Consider the following 19,417-nt stretch of genomic DNA (forward strand, 5'->3'; position numbering starts at 1 on the left):
TCTACAGATATATGCCTGTAACGAGGCACGTATAAATGATTTCTCCAAATAATAGTTTATAACTGCAAAACATTTACATTCTCTGAGTGGTCATTATGTTATACCCATAAAATAAAATATGGTGTAGCTATCCAAAAAGGAGGTGAAGGATTCACATACCAACATATATATTTTTCAAAATTCTGGGTTTTGTAAAGGAAAATTCTTTCATCTCCTAATGGTGAGTACCATAGATTGCTGTTGCTTGGATTAAAATTCTGTTATTGTTTTATATTTATATTGGCACTTATTTTACTTGTATTTTAACATTTTGTGCTCCTATGCATAAGCTAAGCAAAGAAAAAAAAACGCAAAACTCTCTAGTAATACACCATAATTTTGTAGTTTTCATTCAATATGTTGGATACATGTAGATCACATAGATTTTTAAAAATTATACTCATAAAGTTTCAAACTTTTTTCAGTTATTTCCATTAAAAATTTTAAAACATGTCCTTAAAGAAACACAAAATGTCCCAATGCATAGCACTTCAAAATGTAAGATATCTAGGACAAATTTGCATAAATTATAAGCTGAGAAAAAATTCTTATGGTCAACTGGGGGCAAACCGTGTTTTCTGCAAGCCCACACTGTAGTGTCCATAAGAAAAGCAGGCCCAGGAATCAACACAAATGCCAATTATATAAGCAGCAAAGGAGCCAGATGCTGTTGGCAAAACGTGCTCCAGACTGTGGCATCTGGGTCCAATAACTGCCATACTGAGCCCCATCTGTAGCTAAAGCTGTTGACAGTTTGGGGGGAAGAAAAATCAGAAATAAAGAAGGTAGTTAAATTCTAAACCATGCCCGGAATAGCAGAAGGCATGTTGCAGTCAGCATTCAAATTACATCCCTAGCCCAATTTGCTTTTTAATATCTTGAAACTATGTAAACACTAAATTATGTTAACTCCAGTTGTTTAGAGATGAGCATACATAGGTAGTTCAGTAACTTAGGAAACACAGATTACTTAAGAGATTTGATGTTCCAGCAAATTTTTATTTCTTAATGTTTTCTTCTCAAGGAGTATAAGTATATAGTCAAGGAAATGCAATTCTTTTTGATCTATTAAAATATATGCTATTTTAAACATTTATCATGATGTATAATATGAATTACTTCAAATGGTGTGAAAGTTAAGAATCTTTGCAATTTTTGATGTTTTTTAGACTGACTTTTCACTAAATATAATAAGATAGTCATTGTATACTTTACTGAGACTCCTGAAATTTTTGCTGAGTGGAAATTTGTAGGAAAGCTTCAGAGGGCCCTAAACTTAGTTAATAAACTCTTCCTTAATTACAAAATAATAAAGTAATCTCTTTTTAAGTGTTCTTTATTTGCTGTATACATGTATGTCTGTGTGTATATATATATAAAAGAGGATGAGTTGATATCTATATGATTCTAAGGATTCATCATTTATAAGATGCTACTCTATTCTTATTCATACATATATTTTGAAAGCAAGACAAATGTTGGCAATAATAAGAAAGTGTGATTTAGACTTTATATATCAAGAAATGAACTAAATACTTCATGTACAGATTTTATTTAATTATCATCATAAGCCTATGTGACATAATGATTATTATTTCCACTTTCTGGATAAGGAAATTGGAAGCTTAGTAAACTTCCTTAACCCAATTCATACTCATCGTTAGCAATAGAACTAAACTTTGTATCCTATATCCAGACACTCTGACTCTAGAACTGTCTCTCTCTCTTCCTCTCTCTCTGTCTCTCATTCTCTCTGTAATATAAAATATAATTTGGTAGAATCAGTTCAGTATGGTGGAGAAAGACTTCTGAAAATCTAATCTTACACAAAAGGAAAAAGAACCCTGGAAAAACGTAGTCGCGGTCAATTTTTTCAGAATTCTGGAAATAAACTGAAGGCTTGCAACAATCTGAAGGGTATTTATTGAAGAAAAATGGCTAAATCTCACAAGCACAGTCAGCTTTGTGGTGGTTTAACTCGCACTATTCCCATCTCTCTTTCCCAGCTCTGCAAAATATTCGAAAACCAACAGCATTGCTGTTATGGTATCTGTGAAACGAGCTACCTAACAGCCATTAGGGGGGCAGGGGTAGTGGAGTTTTGAAGCTCACTTAAAAGGTCCTCCCCAGGTAATGTCACCATTTCATTGATCTGACATCTCTCTGAATGTGTCATTCTCTGGAATAGACTTTATTTGACCTGAATCAAAGCTCATTCTGTTTAAAAAAATCCTACATAATGGGCATTTGTTAAAAACAATCAGTGGTGATTGATTAACATTGCAGCTGCTAGAGGTGATGATTCCAGTTGAGGCTAATGAGAGGCTGAACAATATACTTAAAGGTAAAAGTGGGTAATGAGATTCCATAGAGGTCCTTGAAAAGCCAGATATATTCCTGGGAAACAAAACACAATACAACATGAAAGTTTGTGCACTTGCCTAAGAAAGACATGAAAAGACCTTATCTCCTATCTCCGACTAACCTGGAGGTTCAGTGCAAGCAAGAAGTGAGGAATATGACAGAGCTGTAAACTGTCTGCCTGAACATTGAACGCATGCCTCACCAGACACACAGAGTCTCTCAGTAAAGCCTGGGGACTTAGTAGTTCAAGGAAATTTTTAAAATCTGTTAAATCTTTAGCTAACCACTAGGTTAGCTGAGCAGAGACTTCAATAGTTACATATGACAAAAAATAAATAATTTATACAACTATTCCAGGAAAATCACTAAATAAACAATAGCAAAAAAAAATTACCAAAAAATAAGAAACAGAAAACCAGTAACAACTGAGAAGAAGGATCTGATTTCCAGATTTGCCACATTATATTATTTAAAAGGCTAAGTGTTCACTTTACAAAATTATGAGTTGTACAAACAGAGAAAAGTATGTTCCAAACACAGGAATTAGAACAATCAATAGAAATTATCCTGAAGGAAGCCTGGATATTGGACTTGAAAAATATATTAAATCAGCTATAATAAATATGTTCAAAGAAAAATAGAAACCATATCTAAACCATTACTAAAAGTATGAGACTGATGTCTTGCCAAATTGAGAATGTCAATAAAGAGATATGAATTACAAAAAAGAAATGAATAGAAATTCTGGAATTGAAAAGTACAAAACATGAAATTAAAAAATCACTAGAGAGGCATAACATCAGATTTAAGGTAGCAGAAGAAGGAAGCAGTGAATTTGAAAATCAATCAATTAACATTATTGATTTTGAAGATATGAAAAAAAAAAGAAAAATGAACATAGTCAGATACCTATAGGATATCATCACGTACATTAACATATACATGTGAGAGTTCCAGAAGCAGATAAAAGAGAGAAAAAGGTAAAATATTTGAAGAAATAAATGTCAAACTTTCCAAACTTGATGAAAAATATTAATCTGCATGTCCATGAACCTCAACAATCTCCAAGTAGGATAGACTTAAAGAGATAAAAGTCTAAACATATGATAGTCAACATGTGAAAAGACAAAGAGAGAATTCTGGTAGCATCAAGAGAAAAGTGACTCATGTACAGGGGATCCTCAGTCAGATTAACAACCAATTTATCAAAAACCATGTAGGTCAGGCATATTTCAAGTGCTGAAAGAAAAAAAAACAGTCAACCAAGAATTCTATGTCCCTGAAATCTATCCTTTAAATTAAAAGAGAAATTAAGATATTCCCAGATTTAAAAATAACTATGAGAGGGACTTCCCTGGTGGCCCAGTGAGTAAGACTCCACACTCAGAATGCAGGGGGCCTGGGTTCCATCCCTGGTCAGGGAACTACATCCTGCATGCATGCCACAACTAAGAGTTCACATGTCACAACTAAGAAGTCTGCATACCACAACTAAAGATCCCGCACACTGCAACTAAGAACTGGGCCAGCCAAAATAAATAAATAATAAATAAATAAATATTAAAAAAATTAAAATAAAGGCTGTGCCATCCTGTGGTGCCACTGGGGTCCCAGCCCCTCACAGCATTGGAGGGACCCACGGGGCTACTGCTGCTCTTTCCAGGACTACATAGTCTATTTAAAAAAACAAAACAAAACTGAGAGAATTCATCACTAACATACTGCCCTATATGAAATAGTAAAGGGAGTCCTTTAAGCTAAAAGGAAAAGACACTAAACAGTAACTTGAATTCACACACACAAAGAGCACCAGTTATAGTGAATATATAAATATAAAAGACAGCATAAACGTATGTTTTGCTTATTACCCTTGTCTTCTCCTATCTCATTTAAAAGACAGTGAATAAAACAATAATTACAAAATTGCACTGATGGATTTATAATTTATAATAGCCTAAGGTAGGTGGGAGGAAATGGAGCAATAGTGGAGCCAAGTTTCTCCAACTGCAACTAAGTTGGTGTCAATATTATGTTGACTGTTTTAAGTTAAGAAGTTAACTGTAATTGATAAGATAACCACTAAGAAAATAAGTAAAAAATACATGCTAAAAGTAGAAAGGAAATTAAAGTGTAACACCAGAAAATATCTAGCACAAGAGAAGGCAATGGTGCAGAAGCAGAGGAACAAAAAGACCTAAAAAAATAGCATATTTTTACCTTATTTTATCAGTATTCACATTAAATGAAAATTGAGTTTATAATCCTACTAAAAGGTAGATATTGGCGGAGTGAATTTTAGAAAGTAGTCTAATTGTATGCTAACTACAAGAGAAAAGCTTTATATTCAAAGTCACAAATAGATTAAGGATAGGAAAATGCACACTATGCAATCTATAATCAAAAGACAGCTGAGTCAACTATAATATCAGGCAAAATAGACTTTAAGACAAAAACATGTTACTTGAGACAAGAACATTTATATTTATAACTATCAGTAAGATCTAACAATTACTATCATGTACACACCTGAAAGCAGAGTCCCAGTTAAATGAATCAAAGAGTAACAGATTGAAAGGGTAAATAAACAATTCAATAATAGTAATTGTAAACTTCAATATCCAATTTCTATAATGAATAGAACAAATTGGCAGGAGACGACAAGGATATATAGGACTAGATCAACATTATAAACCAACCAGGACTAAAAGACAGACTATGTAACATCTACCCAACCACAGCAGAATACAAGTACTTCACAAGTAGGTATAGAACATTCTCCATTATAGACCATGTGTTAGGTCATAAAACAAGCTTCAGGAAAACTCTTATAAAATATGTTTTCTGACCACAATTAATGTAGAAGTTAAAATCAGAAGGAAATCTGAAGAATTCACAAATATGTGGAAATTAAATGTCACACTCCTAAATAACCAGTGAGCTGAAGATGAAATCACATGGGAAATTAGAAAATATTCTAAGATGAATAAAAATAAACACACAAAACACCAAAAAATTACAAGGTGCAGCTAAAGCAGTGCTTAGAGCAAAATTTATATTTGTAAATACTGGTATTTAAAAAGTACAGATTTTTAAATCAATAATGAAACCACCCACGTGGAAAAATAAAACTAAACCCAGAGCCAGAAGAAGGAAATGATGAGATTAATGAAATAGAGAATAAAAAGAAATATATAAAAGCAATGAAATTCAAAATTTGTTCTGTCAAAAGACATTAAACTAGATTGACCAGGAGAAAAATAGAGAAGACTCAAATGACTGGAATCAGAAATTAAAAGACATTAACAAGTACTGACAAGGATGTGGAGAAATTGACACCCTCACACATTGCTGGTGGGATTGTAAAATAGTGCATTTACTTAGACAAGTGTTTGGAACTTTCCTCTAAAAGTTGAACATAGAGTTATCACATAATCCAACAATTCTAATGCTAGTTATACACTCAAAGAATTGGAAAAATATGTGCATACACATACTTGGGCATACTAGTCAAAAAGTAGACAACCTAAATGTCTGTCAAATGAAGAATAGATAAACAAATGTATTATAACCTTATGATGTAATATTATTGACTATAAAAAGGAAAGAAGTACTGTGACGTAAACCTTGAAAACATTATGCTAAGTGTGATGAATCAGTCACAAAAGACCACATACTGCATGATTCCATTTGTATGAAATATTCAGAGCCAGCAAATCCATAGAGACAGAAAACAAATTAGTCATTTTCAGGGCCTAGAGGGGAGGGGGAAAATGAGGAGGGACTGCTAATAGGTATGGGTTTCTTTTGGGGTGATGAAAATGTGCTAAAATAAGATTGTGGTAATGCTTTTACTTTTCTGTGAATATACTAAAAACTCCTGAATTGTACACATTAAAAGGGTGAATTGCATACCTCAATAAATTATACAAAAGATAACTTGGTAATTCCTAAATAGTGAGTCATCATATTTATATAACACATATACTAATTATGGTCACCTCATTGATAGTGTATTTATTGAATGTTTTCTTCCCCTTACAAACTAGTAAAGCCAATGTTAATATAACATGAACATTTGTATTAATACATTTTCAGGTTTAAAATCAAAAAGAAGAAGCACAGTCAGAAAGCTTACTTCATCTGGACTTCTATTTTTATACCAAGAAAAAAATGCAACCCTACATCTTGGAAATACAATCAGTAATCTTTGAAAAATCTGAAGCATGATAAAGTGACTAAGAGTGTTTGTGTTAATTTAAGAGGCAAACTCTTCTGACACGTTTATAAATTTGTCATTAAGAGTTCACAACTAGTGGTGTCAGTTTCTAGAAAGACTGATTATGTCTCATGAATATTAAAATAAAGTGTATTTTAATTAAGCCTTCTAGACTTTGTTGCTTGTTTTGTTTTAGACCTTTAAGGCCTCTTAATCAAATGGCAGTGTTTTAATCTAAATAAAAGTACCATCATGCTGGATAATAAACTAATACTTGTGTCTTCTCATTCTGTTTGATTGACGTTATGAGGATAACATATTTTATACAAATAAGTGATATATTTCACATGCACATACATGTATTTCCGTCCCCCCTCCACAATCAATGAGAATATATTTCAGGAAAGAGAAAGCAGCAACTAAATCCAGAATTCCCAGGAGCTGGCCAGGAACTAGAAGCTAGGTTAACAGCTACATGTTGCTGTTCTCCTGTTGAACATTTCAATAGACAATTTCAAAGAACATCAAAATGAGACAAGGCTACTCTGTGACCCTGATGAATCATAACAAAAATAAGCCTAGGGCTTCCCTGGTGGCGCAATGGTTGAGAGTCCGCCTGCCGATGCAGGGGACACGGGTTCATGCCCCAGTCCGGGAAGATCCCACATGCCGCGGAGCGGCTGGGCCCGTGAGCCATGGCCGCTGAGCCTGCGCATCCGGAGCCTGTGCTCCTCAACGGGAGAGGCCACAATAGTGAGAGGCCCGCGTACCACAAAATAAATAAATAAATAAGCCTACCCCACAAACATATCTGAATACAAACAAAAACATGAACATTATCTAAACCACAAGAATGGCAAACCTTCCCCTAAAATGGCTATTAAGAAGGATCGCTGCCTCTGTAAACATGTTGTTTCCCCCCTCTGTCTAGTTTTCCATCCTTCTACATGAGATTCATTATAAACCCAATCACAGAATGCTTCCCATCTCCTGACAATATTCCATACAGGCCAAAACCCCACTTTCTTAAGCCATCCCAAAATTACGTGTCACATACACATACACAAATGCATAAACTAATTATCTTCAGGAACTTAAGAGAGAGCTGAATGTTTAAAAGGATATCTCAGAGTCTGAAAACTATCCTGGAAAATTCATATTATATATTGTAGGTTATAATTAATAGAGCTATTTAAGAAAAATAAAATAAATGGATAATTATGAAAAGTTTTTTTAATAGCCTAACAAAAGTTGATTCTTTCTCCCACTACATAGATGGATAGGCAGTAAATATTAATTTGTGATAATATATCAATCTTAATAATTGATATAATATCACAAAAATAACTCTGGGTTTTTACATTTTTGTATTTTAAACTAATGTCAACTATTGTCATTGGGAGTTTTCCTATATTACGGAAGTTATTCATTATTTTTCTAACAGCCATTGAAATGCCAGCCATTTCAGAATTCCCTTATAATGAAATAAAGTGCCTACTGCTGACTAGTCTAAGTCTTACTTCACATTTCAGTCACTAAACATGAAGAACATTTGCAAAAACTCTTACGTGCTTGAGATGATACAGAATTCTCAATTTTAATCACAAGACAAAAGACAGTTTATGAGTTATTTTAGAGGACGTCCTGAAACCACTTTGATTTATCCCTGGAAATATAATTATATAACTATATTTTTATTCAATTATTCTGCTTGTGTGATAAGAAAATCTTTGTAGTTACAGTACGCCTGATTTTGCATCTGCTTAAGGGACCTAGTGCACACACCAAAGAAGTCAAAAGTTAAAAACTATTTACAACTATATATTTGGTTATTAAAGTTTTGGAATAATAGCAGTGGCTACTCAGAATTTCTATTTAGTTTCTTCAAACTTCTCATCTAAAAATCAGTTAATAATAGAATTGTAGGGGGACCTTGAAGATGGCGGAAGAGTAAGACGTGGAGATCACCTTCCTCCTCACAGATACACCAGAAATACATCTACACATGGAACAACTACTACAGAACACCTACTGAAGGCTGGCAGAAGACCTCAGACCTCCCAAAAGGCAAGAAACTCCCCACTTACCTGGGTAGGGCAAAAGAAAATAAGAAAAAACAGAGACAAAAGAATAGGGACGGCACCTGCACCAGTGGGAGGGAGCAGTGAAGGAGGAAAAGTTTCCACACACTAGGAAACCCCTTCGCGGGCGGAGACTGCGGGAGGCAGAGGGGGAAGCTTCAGAGCCGCAGAGGAGTGCACAGCAACAGGGGTGCGGAGGGCAAAGCGGGGAGATTCCCGCACAGAGGATCCGTGCCGACCGGCACTCACCAGCCCGAGAGGCTTGTCTGCTCAGCCGCTGGGGCGGGCGGGGCTGCGAGCTGAGGCTCGGGCTTCGGTCGGAGCACAGAGAGAGGACTGGTGTTGGCGGCTTGAACATAGTCTGAAGGGGTTAGTGCACCACGGCTAGCCAGGAGGAAGTCCGGGGAAAAGTCTGCACCTGCCGAAGAGGCAAGAGACTTTTTCTTCCCTCTTTGTTTCCTGGTGCACGAGGAGAGGGGTTTAAGAGCGCTGCTTAAAGGAACTCCAGAGACGGGCGCGAGCCGCGGCTAAAAGCGCGGACCCCAGGGACAGGGGGGAGACGCTAAGGCTGCTGCTGCCACCACCAAGGGGCCTGTGTGCGAGCACAGGTCACTCTCCACACCCCTCTTCCGCGGAGCCTGTGCAGCCCGCCACTGCCAGGTTCCCGGGATCCAGGGACAACTTCCCCGGGAGAACGCACGGCGGGCCTCAGGCTGGTGCAACGTCACGCTGGCCTCTGCCGCCTCAGGCCCACCCTGCACGCAGTGCCCCTCCCTCCCCCGGCCTGAGTGCGCCAGAGCCCCCGAATCAGCGGCTCCCTTAACCCCGTCCTGTCTGAGCAAAAAACAGACACCCTCCAGCGACCTACTTGCAGAGTCAGGGCCAAATCTAAAGCTGAGCTCCTGGGAGCTGTGAGAACAAAGAAGAGAAAGGGAAATCTCTCCCAGCAGCTTCAGAAACAGCGGATTAAAGCTCCACAATCAACTTGATGTACCCTGCATCTGTGGAATATATGAATAGACAACGAATCATCCCAAATTGAGGAGGTGGGCTTCGAGAGCAAGATCTATGATTTTTTCCCCTTTATCTCTTTTTGTGAATGTGTATGTGTATGCTTCTGTGTGAGATCTTGTCTGTATAGCTTTGCTTCCACCATTTGTCCTAGGGTTCTATCCGTCCATGGTTTTTTCTTAACTTTTTTTCTTAATAATTTTAATAACTTTATTATACTTTACTTTCTTTCTTTCTTTCTTTCTTTCTTTCTTTCTTTCTTTCTTTCTTTCTTTCTTTCTTTCTTTCTTTCCTTCCCTCCTTTAGACAACGAATCATCCCAAATTGAGGAGGTGGTCTCTGAGAGCAAGATTTATGATTTTTTTCCCCTTTACCTCTTTTTGTGAGGGTGTATGTGTATGCTTCTGTGTAAGATTTTGTCTGTATAGCTTTGCTTCCAACATTTGTCCTAAGGTTCTATCCGTCCCTTTTTTTTTTTCTAAATAATTATTTTTTAACTCAATAACTTTATTTTATTTTACTGTATCTTCTTTCTTTCTGTCTTTTTCCTTCCTTCCCTCCTTCCTTCCTCCCTCCCTCCCTCCCTCCTTTCTTTCCTTCTGGCCTTCTTTCTTTCTTTGCTTCTTTCTTTCTTTTTTCCTTCCTTCCTTCATTCCTTCCTTCCCTCCTTTCTTTCTTTCTTTCTTTCTTCATAATTCAACTAATTCTCTCTACTTTTTCTCCCTTTTATTCTGAGCCGTGTGGAAGAAAGGCTCTTGGTGCTCCAGCCAGGAGTCAGGGCTCTGCCTCTGAGGTGGGAGAGCCAACTTCAGGACACTGGTCAACAAGAGACCTCCCAGCTCCACATAATATCAAACGGCGAAAATCTCCCAGAGACCTCCAGCTTCACTCAACGACCAGCAAGCTACAGTGCTGGACAACCTATGCGAAACAACTAGCAAAACAGGAACACAACCCCAGCCATTAGCAGAGAGGCTGCCTAAAATCATAATAAGGCCACAGACACCCGAAAACACACCACCAGACGTGAACCTGCCCACTAGAGAGACAAGATCTAGCCTCATCCACCACAACACAGGCACTAGTCCCCTCCACCAGGAAGCCTACACAACCCACTCAACCAACCTTAGCCACTGGAGACAGACATCAAAAACAGCGGGAACTACGAACCTGCAGCCTGCAAAAAGGAGACCCCAAACACAGTAAGATAAGCAAAATGAGAAGACAGAAAAACACACAGCAGATAAAGGAGCAAGATAAAAATGCCCCAGACCTAACAAATGAGGAGGAAATAGGCAGTCTACCTGAAAAAGAATTCAGAATAATGATAGTAAGGATGATCCAAAATCTTGGAAATAGAATGGACAAAATGCAAGAAACAGTTAACAGGGACCTAGAAGAAATAAAGATGAAACAAGCAACGATGAACAACACAATAAATGAAATTAAAAGTACTCTAGATGGGATCAATAGCAGAATAACTGAGGCAGAAGAACGGATAACTGACCTGGAAGATAAAATAGTGAAAATAGCTACTGCAGAGCAGAATAAAGAAAAAATAATAAAAAGAACTGAGGACAGTCTCAGAGACCTCTGGGACAACATTTAACACACAAACATTCAAATTATAGGGGTTCCAGAAGAAGAAGAGAAAAAGAAAGGGACTGAGAAAATATTTGAAGAGATTATAGTTGAAAACTTCCCTAATATGGGAAAGGAAATAGTTAATCAAGTCCAAGAAGCACAGAGAGTCCCATACAGGATAAATCCAAGGAGAAATATGCCAAGACACATATTAATCAAACTGTCAAAAATTAAATACAACGAAAGCATATTAAAAGCAGCAAGGGAAAAACAACAAATAACACACAAGGGAATCCCCATAAGGTTAACAGCTGATCTCTCAGCAGAAACCCTACAAGCCAGAAGGGAGTGGCAGGACATACTGAAAGTGATGAAGGAGAAAAACCTGCAACCAAGACTACTCTACCCAGCAAGGATCTCATTCAGATTTGATGGAGAAATTAAAACCTTTACAGACAAGCAAAAGCTGAGAGAGTTCAGCACCACCAAACAAACCAGCTTTACAACAAATGCTAAAGGAACTTCTCTAGACAAGAAACATAAGAGAAGGAAAAGACCTATAATAACGAACACAAAACAATTTAGAAAATGGGAATAGGAACATACATATCGATAATTACCTTAAATGTAAATGCTCCCACCAAAAGACACAGATGGCTGAATGGATACAAAAACAAGACCCTTATATATGCTGTCTACAAGAGACCCACTTCAGACCTAGAGACACATACAGACTGAAAGTAAGGGGATGGAAAAAGATATTCCATGCAAATGGAAACCAAAAGAAAGCTGGAGTAGCAATTCTCATATCAGACAAAATAGACTATAAAATAAAGACTATTAGAAGAGACAAAGAAGGACACTACATAATGATCAAGGGATCGATCCAAGAAGAAGATATAACAATTGTCAATATTTATGCACCCAACATAGGAGCACCTCAATACATAAGGCAAATACTAACAGCCATAAAAGGTGAAATCAACAGTAACACATTCATAGTAGAGGACTTTAACACCCCACTTTCACCAATGGACAGATCATCCAAAATGAAAATAATTAAGGAAACACAAGCTTTAAATGATACATTAAACAAGATGGACTTAATTGATATTTATAGGACACTCCATCCAAAAACAACAGAATACACATTTTTCTCAAGTGCTCATGGAACCTTTTCCAGGATAGATCATATCTTGGGTCACAAATCAAGCCTTGGTAAATTTAAGAAAATTGAAATTGTATCAAGTATGTTTTCCGACCACAATGCCATGAGACTAGATATCAATTACCGGAAAAGATCTGTAAAAAATACAAACACATGGAGGCTAAACTATAAACTACTTAATAATGAAGTGATCACTCAAGAAATCAAAGAGGAAATAAAAAAATACCTAGAAACAAATGACAATGGAGAAACAACGACCCAAAACCCATGGGATGCAGCAAAAGCAGTTCTAAGGGGGGAAGTTTATAACAATACAAGCCCACCTTAAGAAGCAGTAAACATCTCGAATAAACAACCTAACCTTGCACCTCAAGCAATTAGAGAAAGAAGAACAAAAAAAAACACAAAGTTAGCAGAAGGAAAGAAATCATAAAAATCAGATCAGTAATAAATGAAAAAGAAATGAAGGAAACAATAACAAAGATCAATAAAACTAAAAGCTGGTTCTTTGAGAAGATAAACAAAATTGATAAACCATTAGCCAGACTCATCAAGAAAAATAGAGAAGACTCAAATCAATAGAATTAGAAATGAAAAAGAAGTAACAACTGACACTGCAGAAATACAAAACATCATGAGAGATTACTACAAGCAACTCTATGCCAATAAAATGGACAACCTGGAAGAAATGGACAAATTCTTAGAAATGCACAACCTGCCAAGACTGAATCAGGAAGAAATAGAAAATATGAACAGACCAATCCCAAGCACTGAAATTGAAACTGTGATTAAAAATCTTCCAACAAACAAAAGCCCAGGACCAGAAGGCTTCACAGGCGAATTCTATCAAACATTTAGAGAAGAGCTAACACCTATCCTTCTCAAACTCTTCCAAAATATAGCAGAGGGTGGAACACTCCCAAATTCCTTCTACGAGGCCACCATCACCTTGATACCAAAACCAGACAAGGATATCACAAAGAAAGAAAACTACAGGCAAATATCACTGATGAACATAGATGCAAAAATCCTCAACAAAATACTAGCAAACAGAATCCAACAGCACATTAAAAGGATCATACAGCATGATCAAGTGGGGTTTATTCCAGGACTGCAAGGATGCTTCAATATACGCAAATCTATCAATGTGATAAACCATATTAACAAATTGAAGGAAAAAAAACATATGATCATCTCAATAGATGCAGAGAAAGCTTTTGACAAAATTCAACACCCATTTATGATAAAAACTCTGCAGAAAGTAGGCATAGAGGGAACTTTTCTCAACATAATAAAGGCCATATGTGACAAGCCCACAGCCAACATCATCCTCATTGGTGAAAAACTGAAAGCATTTCCACTAAGATCAGGAACAAGACAAGGTTGCCCACTCTCACCACTCTTATTTAACATAGTTTTGGAAGTTTTAGCCACAGCAATCAGAGAAGAAAAGGAAATAAAAGGAATCCAAATCAGAAAAGAAGAAGTAAAGCTGTCACTGTTTGCAGATGACATGATACCAAAGTGCAGATGTCCCAAAGATGCTACCAGAAAACTACTAGATCTAATCAATGAGTTTGGTAAAGTAGCAGGATACAAAATTAATGCACAGAAATCTCTGGCATTCCTATAAACTAATGATGAAAAATCTGAAAGTGAAAACAAGAAAACACTCCCATTTACCATTGCAACAAAAAGAATAAAATATTTAGGAATAAACCTACCTAAGGAGACAAAAGACCTGTATGCAGAAAAATTATAAGCACTGATGAAAGAAATTAAAGATGATACAATTAGATGGAGAGATATACCATGTTTTTGGATTGGAAGAATCAACATTGTGAAAATGACTCTACTACCCAAAGCAATCTATAGATTCAATGCAATCCCTATCAAACTACCACTAGCATTTTTCACAGAACTAGAACAAAAAATTTTGCAATTTGTATGGAAACACAAAAGACCCCGAATAGCCAAAGCAATCTTGAGAACGAAAAAAGGAGGTGGAGGAATCAGGCTCCCTGACTTCAGACTATACTACAAAGCTACAGTAATCAAGACAGTATGGTACTGGCACAAAAACAGAAATATAGATCAATGGAACAGGATAGAAAGCCCAGAGATAAGCCCACGCACATATGGACACCTTATCTTTGATAAAGGTGGCAGGAATGTACAGTGGAGAAAGGACAGCCTCTACAATAAGTGGTGCTGGGAAAACAGGACAGGTACATGTAAAAGTGTGAGATTAGATCAGTCCCTAACACCATACACAAAAATAAGCTCAAAGTGGATTAAAGACCTAAATGTAAAGCCAGAAACTATCAAACTCTTAGAGGAAAACGTAGGCAGAACACTCTATGACATAAATCACAGCAAGATCCTTTGTGACCCACCTCCTAGAGAAATGGAAATAAAAACAAAAATAAACAAATGGGAGCTGATGCAACTTAAAAGCTTTTGCACAGCAAAGGAAATCATAAACAAGATCAAAAGACAACCCTCAGAATGGGGGAAAATATTTACAAATGAAGCAACTGACAAAGGATTAATCTCCAAAATTTACAAGCAGCTCATGCAGCTCAATAACAAAAAAACAAACAACCCAATCCAAAAATGGGCAGAAGACCTAAATAGACATTTCTCCAAAGAAGACATGCAGACTGCCAACAAACACATGAAAGAATGCTCAACATCTTTAATCATTAGAGAAATGCAAATCAAAACTACAGTGAGATATCATCTCACACCAGTCAGAATGGCCATCATCAAAAACTCTAGAAACAATAAATGCTGGAGAGGGCGTGGAGAAAAGGGAACACTCTTGCGCTGCTAGTGGGAATGTGAATTGGTTCGGCCACTATTGAGAACAGTATGGAGATTCCTTAAAAAACTACAAATAGAACTACCATATGACCCAGCAATCCCACTACTGGGCATATACCCTGAGAAAACCAAAATTCAAAAAGAGTCATGTACCAAAATGTTCATTGCAGCTCTATTTACAATAGCCCGGAGATGGAAACAACCTAAGTGCCCATCATCGGATGAATGGATAAAGAAGACGTGGCACATATATACAATGGAATATTACTCAGCCATAAAAAGAAATGAAATGGAGCTATTTGTAATGAGGTGGATAGACCTAGAGTCTGTCATACAGAGTGGAGTAAGTCAGAAAGAGAAAGACAAATACCGTATGCTAACACATATATACGGAAGTTAAGAAAGGAAAAAAATGTCATGAAGAAACTAGGGGTAAGACAGGAATAAAGACACAGATCTACTGGAGAACGGACTTGAGGATATGGGGAGGGGGAAGGGTGAGCTGTGACAGGGCGAGAGAGAGTCATGGACATATATACACTAATAAACGTAGGGTAGATAGCTAGTAGGAAGCAGCTGCATGGCACAGGGATATCGGCTCGGTGCTTTGTGACCACCTGGAGGGGTGGGATAGGGAGGGTTGGAGGGAGGAAGACGCAAGAGGGAAGAGATATGGGAACATATGTATATGTATAACTGATTCACTTTGTTATAAAGCAGAAACTAACACACCATTGTAAAGCAATTATACCCCAATAAAGACGTTTAAAAACTATATATATATATATATATATATATAAAATATAATTGTAGTATGGAACATGTGGATAGTAAATGTTGTAAAATTTACCAATAATTTGACTAAAATAATCCAAACTCATGATTAATTTGTAAGAAATAATTTGAATTTAATTTAATAGACCCACTAAGGACACGTATTGTGGCACTGATTTTGCATGGAATGACCCGAAACAATGCTGAAATGGCAAAAGCGTGTTTTGAAGAAATAAGGGTATTCGTAAGATGAGCCACATCTGGACATTGCATTTCCAAGTTAAAATTTGTTTATTCCTTTTTTGACTGGACATCTGCACTTTGGTATTTGCAAATTTTAAATGAACGTGACACTATCTTTTCAGGAAATGGCTCTTCACCTTAATACCATTATTTTAATTAATTGATGTAAAGTGAAAACAATGTCTGGATATATCCCAAAGACATCGTGAATTCCAAGTAATTTTGTAAATAAACAATGAATATATTACTCACCGATAGCCATTGTCAAGGTCAATACAGGTGGAATTGTTCTTACAGGGATTCTTTTTGCAGTCATTGAATTCTTGTTCACAAAAATATCCTCCCCAACCAGAAAGGCACATGCATTGGTGGTTCTAAGGGAATATGAAAATTATACAACCTTTAGGTCATTTCTTATTACTCTTGGTTATTTTGATCTCTGTCAATTTATGATTTTTTTCAAGTTTTATAGAATGTCAATACTTGTCAAAAATTACTTTACCGCAGTTTAAAAAGTATATGAATGGTATTCTTTAGTATCTAATTCAATAAAAGTTAATATTTATGTGTCAAGCTCACAATACAGAGCTATTGGTCTTGTTAAATGTTAATATAAAAGTAGTGTATTAGTAATATGAAGACTAGTGATTGTGTAAAACTAAATAACTAAATGTGGTACTTGACAACTAGCTCATGAGTTAAAAAAATAAGTACAACAAAATAAACCTTCTGACAGCTTTGTGATATTACTTACAAATAATTAACTTATGTAAGTGTAGTATTGTTCATTTATTGAAATTGTAAAACTTTGCATATTATTTTTCTGAAAAATCGAATTGGTCTATAACAATATTCAAAATACTGGAAGCAAAATTGCTTTTCCTGATTGGGCAAATAGAAAAACAATCCAAAAGACACCTCAAATTATGGTGGGACAGTGATTTATACATTAAAAATAATTTTGAAGACTAGAGCTCTTTTCAAAAAGTTAGAATTTGGGCTCTAAGGTTTAGCAATTCTAGATTTAGAAATACGAAAAATTGTAGCATCAATGTTAGGTGTTATCTTGATCTTCTCTATTCAGTACCAGTAGCCACTGACCACCTGTGGTTATAGAGCATTGAAATGTGCCTGGTCCCAAATGAGGCTGTAAGTATAAAATACACACTGGATTTGGAAAAGTTAATATTAAAAAAGAATATAAAGTATCTCACTAATAATTTTATTACATGTTGTAATGGTAATAATTTGGATATAAAGAGTTAAACACACGATTGTATTATTAAAATTAATTTCATCTGTTTCTTTGAACTTTTTTTTAATGTGGCTGCTAGAAAATTTACTGAACGCACATAGATTTTGTTACATTTCTAATGGACAGAGCTGTGTCAGGTGATGCCAGCCCAACTTTTCACTTGGGAATGGAGTTGAGTCTGCGTAGTTCTGTGGACACACAAGAGCAGGGGCTCTCTGAGATGGTAAAACATGTTCTGGTGTAATACATTCCAGTACCTTGAGAAGGCCTGGCACCAGTGGACGCTTAATACCTGTTGATTGAACAATGGAAACAATGATAGGAAAACTAATGTAAAATATGAAGTTAGTACACAAAACAGACTTCACAAAGATTCTATACCTTTACTATAGGTAGACAGAAAGTTCGTAAAGTTCAAACATTCCAGTCAACTAAATTTTTTCACCAGAGAAACACATACATTCATGCTCAATGTAGATGCATTTAGGTTACAATAATCCAAATCTATGAGTAGCTCCACTGAGGTCCCAGCTTTAGTTTTCAGCTGCTTGTGAAAAGCAGAGGGATGAGAGTGGCCATACCAAGACCAGATTTTACTCCTGAACATGTGTTCATTCTCCACTCAGCGTTCTCACTCTCAGTACTTATGGTCTGCTGGATTTCAGCAGCAATTTTTTCCTGTGTTCTGCCTCTATCATTGTGAACTTCCTCAGAGTTTGGCAGTATTCGAAAGTTTTCATTGACTGCATTTAGCATATTTCTTTTTCCTTCTCTTTTGCGTAAGTGTTACAAAGAGGATTTGCATGCAAATTGAAGGTAATGATCATATTTTGTTTAATGCATATGCTATTTGAAATGGAAGCAATTCTATAACAGGCAAGACTAAGCATCTGCTGTAGTGAATGGGGGACCATGACCCAACCTAGTGATAGACAGGAGGGCAGATCAGGATGCAGGATGGATGTCCATAACCCGTGGACCATGGGAGGTGCCCTTTAGTTATTTTTGGCAATTCACCTTCAAAGGGGTGTTAATTGTTTCTGTTAAGACAAATGCATGAGTATACTGCTGGTTTTTATTTTGACGTGTCAGTAGTAATTTGAAACAAATTCAGTGAGTGAGCAAAAAAGCCAAACAAATTTCTTTGCCATTAAAGCCATATATTTCTTATTGGTATTCTTGATGATTTAATAATGAGTAGAAAATTGCCATGCATTTAATGATCTAATTATCACTAAAGTGTCAGGTACCAAAGCAGTGATCTCCAGATATGATGGAATCTGTATGAAACAGAAACAAAGTGATCAAGGAAATAGACATTTTTCTAATATTAAACATGAAAAAATATAAATGTTGCAGAGAGCAGAATATTAAGTAGAATTAACCCATAGTTCAAGTATTTCTATTCATCTGTTTCTTACTTGATTCAGAAGCATTATTCTGAACTTAGATATTCTTAGTGCAAAGCACTTTCCTGATCAACACTATAAAGTTAATTAATTCCAGTAACTTAAAATAATAAAGCTGACACACTGCTTTTAAGCCATATTACCTTGGCATTCTATAATAATATAATAATATTTTGAGTTACTTTTCCTGAGGAGGAAAATGTATTTAAATATATTTACTAAAACGAGTAAAAGTTTGTATAATTTGTGAGGTTGGTGTCACATTGTTTTTACCTCTTAATGCAAAGTAGACATTTGTCTTCCTGCCAAATTCAGATAAAAAATTTTCATAGTTTGAAAATACATAGTGAGTAGGAGACAGGAAAGACAGAAGATGATAAAAGATGACACAGATCCAACTCAGTGAACTACACAGCCAGTGAGACAGAAGACAAAGTGGTCAAGTTT

At 36.1% G+C, this 19,417-nt stretch overlaps 1 protein-coding gene across 1 annotated transcript in view; it reads right to left on the reverse strand.

Annotated features, from left to right (window-relative positions):
• Positions 1-19,417, reverse strand: part of EYS (eyes shut homolog) — a 1,642,163-nt gene that overhangs the window by 1,181,333 nt on the left and 441,413 nt on the right. The window contains exon 13 of the mRNA XM_029223300.1: positions 16,559-16,680. Coding sequence (XP_029079133.1) covers positions 16,559-16,680 — 122 coding nt within the window. The remainder of the gene's footprint in view (positions 1-16,558; positions 16,681-19,417) is intronic.

The sequence above is a fragment of the Monodon monoceros genome, unplaced genomic scaffold (genome assembly GCF_005190385.1).
Source record: "Monodon monoceros isolate NGI ecotype Baffin Bay Population unplaced genomic scaffold, NGI_Narwhal_1 Super_Scaffold_15, whole genome shotgun sequence".
NCBI lineage: Eukaryota > Metazoa > Chordata > Mammalia > Artiodactyla > Monodontidae > Monodon > Monodon monoceros.